Source organism: Enoplosus armatus, chromosome 20 (assembly GCF_043641665.1).
Source record: "Enoplosus armatus isolate fEnoArm2 chromosome 20, fEnoArm2.hap1, whole genome shotgun sequence".
Taxonomy (NCBI): domain Eukaryota; kingdom Metazoa; phylum Chordata; class Actinopteri; order Centrarchiformes; family Enoplosidae; genus Enoplosus; species Enoplosus armatus.
Window position 1 is genome coordinate 14,674,723 of NC_092199.1, and position 8,427 is coordinate 14,683,149.

At 43.4% G+C, this 8,427-nt stretch overlaps 2 protein-coding genes across 2 annotated transcripts; one reads left to right on the forward strand and one right to left on the reverse strand.

The window, feature by feature from the left end:
• Nucleotides 1-832: 832 nt before the first annotated feature.
• cybc1 (cytochrome b-245 chaperone 1) lies at nt 833-3,675 on the forward strand. The gene is made up of 6 exons (XM_070926771.1): nt 833-859; nt 1,765-1,852; nt 1,959-2,000; nt 2,116-2,286; nt 2,382-2,526; nt 2,715-3,675. The coding sequence occupies exons 2-6, from the start codon at nt 1,765-1,767 to the stop codon at nt 2,878-2,880; spliced, it is 612 nt and encodes a 203-aa protein (XP_070782872.1). The 5' UTR covers nt 833-859; the 3' UTR covers nt 2,881-3,675.
• On the reverse strand, nt 3,610-8,229 carry hexd (hexosaminidase d). Its single transcript, XM_070926770.1, has 12 exons — nt 7,986-8,229; nt 7,785-7,886; nt 7,560-7,675; nt 7,247-7,334; nt 6,960-7,124; nt 6,679-6,862; nt 6,100-6,171; nt 5,777-5,975; nt 5,038-5,199; nt 4,831-4,938; nt 4,163-4,252; nt 3,610-4,044 (listed from the first exon to the last, which is right to left on the reverse strand). The coding sequence occupies exons 2-12, from the start codon at nt 7,869-7,871 to the stop codon at nt 3,873-3,875; spliced, it is 1,443 nt and encodes a 480-aa protein (XP_070782871.1). The 5' UTR covers nt 7,872-7,886; nt 7,986-8,229; the 3' UTR covers nt 3,610-3,872.
• Nucleotides 8,230-8,427: the final 198 nt, after the last annotated feature.

Here is an 8,427-nt window from a genome sequence, read left to right on the forward strand (position 1 = left end):
CTATCTCGCTGCTCTTTCAGACAAAGGCATGCACAAAACAGCAGCGGTGCCACAGCAGCAGGTAAACTCGGCAGTTACTCAGCACTCTTTTGGTTTCAAGGTTGCAAGTCAAGTCGTCTGTGGGCGGTGTCACCACCACTGTTCGCTTGAACCTGCGCGGTTATTTCATAATATACAAACTAGTGCTTTCAACAGCGTCATGCCTTCTAGTACTCAAGCCAGTCATGTCTATGTACGTCCGACTCCATTGTGCACCCCGGTGAATGCATGGCGCATGCGCAAAGGGAGTAGTGATTTGCTCCGGAAGCTTTGACCTGCCTGGTTGGGGTGCTAAAAACAGCAGCTGACCTTTGTCGCGTCAGAAAATGAACAAAATATGATATGTTACGAACTCCAAATTGGTCTGGAAGTGTTTTCTTTACCTCCCGCGGCAAGCTTTTCCTGGGTGGATGGCCAGGCTTTGATTTTTCAAAGTGTGTGACAAAACAAGACGGAAAAGTGGTTATTGTCAAAATAATGGAAAGGTTAAGCTTAGATCATTACAAAACGAAAGGGATTTTGGTTTGAAAGTACCACTGTGTTGTAGAAAATTGAAAGGCTTGCGTCGTAAACCGACTACACCGCCAAATGCATATTTTCTCTTAAATTGATGCATTTTAAGCTTTTATTTTGAAGGCGGCGTGATAGTGAACCTGTCCAATCAGAACAGGCGAATCCAGGAAGGAAGTGTCACCCATACAGGACAGTTGTTGCAATAACATATGAAGAGAACTTCCTTATAATTCAGTGCATGTGTTTCCTCGTATGAGTTTGATAAATCTGCAAGGCGGAAATTTACAGAAAGAAAGAAGAGTTTAAGGTAAGTGATACAAAATGTCTCACAGTTTATGTCTTTTATATAGTTATGGTGAGACAGTGGTGTGTGGCTAAATCTTATCCATCACATCCAATCACTATCATCAGCAGGTACATCTTTCTTCTTCTTGTATATTTTTCTGTCTTGCCTCTTGTAATATGAAGCCAAGCAGATAGTTTGGGTTTTATGTGCTTGAGGTATTCAGATATCCACCTTTTTCCACGCCCACCCTAATACAATGGAGGTGAATGGACTTCCATTTGAGAGCAATGTGTCTCTCCAGTAATAATGTCCTGGTTACTCTGGATGATCCTCAGAACATACTGTCGACAGATTTCAGTTTTGGGACTATTTCTTCAGAGATAAAGTAGTTCCAATTAAAATTGCTGTTGTTGGCAACTTATCTGGGTTATCCTGAGTAACCTGGTCAGACCATGACTGGATTAACCTGCTAGGTAGCTGAGGGAAAACTGAGGGATGGGCCCCTATTGACCCCCTGTCACTCCCACTCTCTGTGCATTGTATACAGTTTGTTTTAAGTCATTCATTTAGAAACATGCAACATACAAGCTCAAAACGGAAATAATCAAAATCTTAAAATCCAAAAAGATTTGGACACAGTGAGGCTCTGTCTTGACATGTGTCCTCAAGACTCACTGGTAGTGAATCGGAACCCACATTAAGACAATGATTATGCTTTTTATTGTGATTTAATGGTACATATTGAAATCTAAGAGACGGATATCTCAAAACCTGGGTGGATAAAACCAAAACTGGCGACATGGCTAGATACCACTAGGAACAAGTAAGAACATATGTATTTTTGAGTGAACTGGCCCTTTTTAAGGACGTAAAATAGGCGTTTAGTATAATTGAAGTACTAGGTTCATATTCTTGCCTCCGTTCAGATGGGGTACATGACAGTGAAGACGCAGAGCTTCACCCTGCTCCACCTGAAGAGATCCCCGGGCATTCGTTCCTGGTCTCTTCTTGTTGGTAAGTGTGTGTGCAAAATGTTCATACAATCTATGCTTTGAAATATGAAATAAATCTCCATGTGTTGCCTCCAAAATAAAAAGTAAGCATCTTATTTTATTTGCAGGTATAGCATCTGTTGGGTTGGCAGCTGCATACTACAGCTCAGGTACACAGACTGAGTTTACATAATCGGTTAATCACTTCGCAACTTTCGATTTGCATCGCTTTCCACATGTGCTTACTCGTTCCACTTTCCGTTCTTTTTATTTGATATGTTGCAGACAGCATCTTGTGGAAGCTTTTCTACGTGGCCGGCTGTCTGTTTGTTGCCATGCAGAACATGGAGGAGTGGGAGGAGGCTGTGTTTGACAAAACCAAGAACCTGATTGAGCTCAAGAGCGTTAGCTTGTACGCTTTAGTCCTGACGTTGTGGAGGAAGGGGCAAGAGAAAGGTCAGTGACACCACAGAGCGGGTCGTTCGACACAGTAGCCTCCACTAGAATATTAGATCTTAAGTTTGTTTGTTCTCCCCCTTTCTCTTTCTCAGTTGTGTTGGATCTGACACAGCTGTGTGACATCTGCATCCAGGAAGAGAGGGTTCGCTATTTGGGGAAGGGCTACCTGCTGGTGCTGCGGCTGGCTGCAGGCTTCTCCTACCCCCTCACTCAGAGTGCCACACTGGGGGGGCGCAGGTAGGTATCTGCTGCTGACAGTTCCAACACATCAAAATAATGGCCCTTAAACCTACATCCACAGTCTTCTTATTCCCTGATTATTAAAGCTAGACAGTGGTTAAGTTAATAGCCAGATAGATAGAACAGATATGCTTGGTAGAACTAAGACAAGATAACACAGTGTTGTTCTGTCTGTCACCTGTCAGTGATGTGGAGGCAGTGGCTGCACTGCTGAAGCGCTTCCTGGGGCTGGAGGAGCTGCAGCAACGCAGGCAGCAGCAGGAGGAGGCGGAATATGGAGAGGAGGGGGAGGAGGAGGAAGATTCTTTGGACAACAGCAGTGATTCAGATGATGAAGCAGACAAACTCTGATCTCTGGGAGTCTCGCGACCGTGCTGTAACTTGGATCAAATTAGGGGCATTATGGCATTGCTAAGGCGTTACAGAGGGCCCCGTTTTAGTGATGCCCTCATTACATTTTATACTGTTAGCATGTGCATGTAACGCCAAGGATGGACCCTCTTTTTCTTCCTATTTTTTATTTAATTTTTTTACATTTTTTATTTAATTTCCATGTGAGCTGGGACAGAAAAATCAACCAGTTAAATGTTCTGTCATGCAAATGTTTTCATGGCTTACAGTTCCAGGAAATATTATGTCATCGCACTGTAAATGTAGCTCTCTGTAAATGAATATTATGCCTTTAGCTAATTACTATTTGAGAATACACTCCAGATTACAGATTTCCCATGCCTTCCTACTGAGCTGTGTTGGTGTGTGTAAAGTCAATGGAAAGTGCTTTGCCTTGCAGCTTTCTGGACCACCCAGATGATAATCACCTTTTGCATGTTTATTCATACCCAGCCCGCAGTCCGGATGAATGCATGGGCAAACTGTAATCAAGCATGAGGGATTTTTCATGGCTCAGTCAAGAGTGAATCATGTGTGAAATGCTTTGGCGAACCAAAAGACTGAATCTCAGGCAAACCCTTTGGTCAAACATTTGTTTTCTTTCAGAGTGTAAGGAATCAGGGGGTTGTAATGGCTGGGGGTGAATGTCAGTGAGTTCTGCTCTGCTTGAAAGAAAATGAGAAGTTTTTTTTGTTGGTTTATTTTATTGCCTTTGTTTACTTTGATGCATTTGGAGGAATTCTATAAAGTTGTTTTATAAACCCAAAGTCCTCTTTTAATATTTCCTTCCTTCGCTGCAATTTACATACACCAGTTTGCTCTTGGGTAAGCGCAAAAATTACACATAAAATCACTCCCGTTAATGTCAGTGCTGGTTGCATGAAATTAAAAGACCAGTATCGGAATTCATCAAAAAAAAAAAAAGCTGTTTGATTCTGAGCCGGCAAAATATTCTATGGCACCATCTCCTTCACACAGGCTCTGATATCCTCCGTTATCTTCTGTAAAGGAGCCATTACTGGCCTGACGTGTTCCTCTATCCACTCCTGGGCTGTTGACTTTGGGTAGAGACGCACCATCTCCTCTCTCACGGCCTCCACCTTCTGTTGTAGTGTAGACAAATACCTGAGGCAGCAAGATCACATGGGGTTTTTGTTAAAGGCTAAACAGAGTTCTTAACACATTTCAGAAAGGCAAGGCAGTGTGCCAAGAGTGTAGCTGTAATATAACAAATTATTCTCACGTTGATGCTTGGCTGTGAATCTGCATGGTGATGAGAGGCGTTACCATCTTCCTCTGTCGGTGGTAGGGGCTGAACCATCCTCTTACAAACCTACAGTAGCACAGGCTGTTATTTATATAGAGAGGTAAAAGGTTTGTCTGTTTCTGCAAAGGTTAAAGGAATAGTTTGACATTTTGGGAAATAAGCTTTATAGCTTTCTTGCTGAGAGTGAGATGAGAAGATCGATACTGAAACCGATGTGTAAAAATGACAATTTTGCGGTGCTAGAGGGAGTTATGTGCTGGATTATTTCTTGGTCAGGCGCAGAGACTTCCTGGATTCCTTGCTAGAAGTCACTGCACCTGGCTGTTCTCCAAGAGTTAGTTAAAGCAAAATGTTGAACTATTCCTTTAAGATTCAAACTATACTGTTGAAATTGTTGCAGTGATGCAAGTAACCAACTTACTGTATAATGCGGGCACGTCTGAGACTAGCTGTTTACCTGTTTTCAGTCTTTATGCTAAGCTATGCTAAATAACTGCTGGCTGTATCTTTGGCTTACAGACATGAGGGTGGTATCAATCCTCTCATCTAATTCTCACAAGCGTAGTTGCCAAAATGTCAAATCATTCTTTATTTCTTTAAGGTCGATTGGAAATGAGATCTTGTGATCACAGCCCGTAACTCACATGTCGTTTTCAAACAATCGGATGTCCTCGGAGTTCAGCAGTGAATTGAGCTCCACAGTTAACTCAGCCAGCCTCCTCCCCGGGAACAGCGAGTCCTCTGCAGAAGTCCTGAGGGCCAACACGGAACAAAATCCTGTTAACCTGGAGATACATACAGATTCCGCCGAGACTGTGTAGTGTAGTTCACAGAGCAGTGCCGGACCTCACCTGCCCATGGCCTCTACCTCCACAGAGGAAATACCCAGTCTCTCAGTTACTTTGCTTTGAGCCTCAGCACTGAACTGACCGTGGCTGAGTGTCTGGAGACAGGCCGCTAGTGACGGGAGAGCTACAGACATCAGCTCACACAGCACTGACAGGTGGTCATACCTGCCGTTGGGAAGATAATGTAAAAAGCTCTGTGTTGGTTGCATGCGGACATAATGTTTCGTCACATGATTTCTATTAGCATCAAAATAAAATGAAAGCACCAAAAGTAAAAGTGATGAGCACTTTGCAGAATAGCTTCATTTCGGAATAATGTATATTATATTACTGGATTATTCATATATTTACATATTCATATATGTTGATCATTTGAATTTGTTTGATTTTGATTTGATAGATTTGACTAAAGCTGTCAAACAAATGGAGTAAAAAGTACAATATTTCCATGTGAATTGTATTGGAGTAGAAGTATAAAGTAGCAGAAAATGGAAATACAGTACCTCAAAATTGTACTTACATAGAGCAAATATACTTAGTTACTTTCCACCACTGCACAGATGTACAAAAGGAATCTGCTACTTTGCCCAATTGTTTATACTCAACAGAAAGCACACACATTTCTACCAACCACATACACAGTCCTGGATTTAAACTTAATCATAATTCCAGTCCTGTACCCTCTAGGCTTCCACCGCCTCCATACTAGCACCAACAATGTAGAAATTCCTCTAATACTCACCTTTGCCAGCCTGTGATGGCGATGCCCTGTAGGTTTACACCGGCAGATAAAGAAGCAGCCACTTTCAGCCACTGCAGATGGTTATCCACATGTCTCTGTGTGCTGGGCACACAGGTGTAAACGCTGGTGGAGCCTTTAAAGGAGCTGGCCGCCCACAGGTCTGACATGCCGGCACTGCAGTACTTCTCCAGCAGAGACACTGGACAACACAGTTAGAGAATATACATCACTACTGACAAAGCTCTGCGCATGTTGGAAACTATTTGATCACGCATTAGAGCCCAATGTTTGCGTACTAATTTTGCATGGTATACAGTTCCTACCAGTTTTGTCGACATCCAGATTAGGGGTGTAGTCCCACAACATGGGCTGGACGAGGCCCACTAGACCGCTATCTGTCCCATGGATAACAAAAGAAAAAAAACAGTCTATAATAGAAGTATTTAGGTCCTCCAGGTAAGTAAAAGTAGCAATTGGTCGAAACTAATTTTAATTTGATCCAAATTCTAATCTAGTGTAGTTTAATCTTTAACAATGCATCATATTTTATTTTTAGATTATGTTTTGTAGGTAAATTCCTAGTTCGTAAAGTAACTAGTAACTACATGTGTCAGATAAATGGAGTCTAAAGAACCACATTTTCCCCCAAATGTCGTTGAGTAGAAATATGAAGCAGAATACGTACCCAGCTAAACTCCACCACTGTCTACACTACATACACGTGTAATTCTGCATCAAGCCATAAAGCTGTTTCCTGCTCCTGATGACGGTTTTAAAGTAAATCTCAAAGCTTCACACAGCAACAACACCTCTGTCCTTGTTTTGGAGTAACTCTGCTCTTATGTATTTGAAATATCAGCGATCTCCTGGTTTGGTAGGGACCAACACTATTTCTTCCTCACCTCTTAGTGTGTCCTGGCTCATGCCTCTCATCATATCATCCCACATTATGATGGTCATGTGAGGCCACGCCTCCTTGACGGCCTTGGCTACCTTGGTCACGTGACTCAGGAAAAGCTGCTCCACTGTGCGTCCGGGTGATGCCAACCACAGTTTGGACTCCTCCCCCTCGCCGAGGATGTACACCTTTGAGGGATTGAGGGACAAGGACACTGATGGGAGGAGAACTGATGACACTTTCTACCATAACCATCACTTTTTACAAAAGACTAGTCCTCCTTACCTCATCCGCTCCGATGTGCAGCGTGTTCAGGCCTGGGTGCAGCTTCACCACCTGCCTCAGCATCTCCATCACCAGCCTCACCCCCTCCTCTTTGTGGGGATTCAGCGTGCCCACGCAATATGGCACCTCTCTCAGGCTCCACATGGGCCGATGCTTCAACACAAACTGTGATAGTGAAGGGACGGTCATTGAGACAGTGAAAATGGAGGCAAACACTGATATGGAACTCTATCTGAAAATTGGGTTTTTGCAGCCATAACAAACAGTTATAAACAAGAGAGCTTCACCTCCATGTGACCAAATGTCTGCACAAGTGGGATGACCTCCATGCCCTTAGATTTGGCAAGTTCCTGCATAGATAATACCTCCTCTCGGCTAGAAAAACAGAGCATACAGTGAACAGACACAAACACACTTATTGAACTTACTGAACCAAAGCATTTTATGGCCGTTAAGTTGAATCTCTACCCCACACAGGAAGGATTATAACTTTATTACGGGATCTCACAGCATGATAAGGAAAATAAAAATACTATCGCACCCAGCCCATGAATCAGGAATGGAATAATCAATGTCCGGTGTTTACATCCTAAACTGCACCTGTAAGCAGGCTGAGCTGTGGCCCGCAGCAGCTTCAGCTCCCCCTCATAAGGAAACATGTCCTCGTACTCCACCAGCAGGCCATCGACGCCCAAATGAGAGAACAGCTCGACCAGCTGAGGAGATGGATCACACATTAGTGGACAGCAAACATGATATTTACACAGTGACAGAGGTGTAGATATGTGCTGCAGCAGATCACAGAGGAAGCTGTTATGCTCTTGCCTTGTGAAGGTATTCTACCCTTGGGGGGGCACCTTTCAAATCGAGGTGAACCAGTTTCTTTCCTTTAGGCCAAGGTGGACACGTCATTCTGCCTGTTACAGACTGCAGGGATGAACAGAGCTTCACATTAAGACAACACAGTAGAACTACGGGTGTGTGTTTATTTTTGTGAATAAACATTAGATCATTTGTTTGACTCACCAGGAAACCAGAGATGGGATATTAGAGATGACTGACACTGCGAGGAGGATGCTGTTATGTTATGAGGCAGATCACTGTGTACCGCTTCCCGTCGTTTCAATGCAAAATACGCAGTGTAGGTGCGTAATCGATTAATTGAGTCTCAGCGGGCAGAGCAATGGATGGAAGAATACCTGCTACATTATGTAAAAGTTCAACGTTTGTGACGCTTAAGGCAGAGCATCAAATAAAAGGTTAGGATGTAGCGCTATTGTACCCTTAACTTCCTGTTTTTGCAGCTGTGCGTTGTAGTCGAACTCCATTGGACGCAGACGTGGTCCAATAAAAACGGTGCTTTCCCTTCCCGTGAGCCAATGGGTTGGCAATTACGAGTCCACCAGGAAGTGGAGAGAGATTCAGGTGGTGGTGCAAGCTGTTGGCGGGGTGTACACGCTATGGTCAG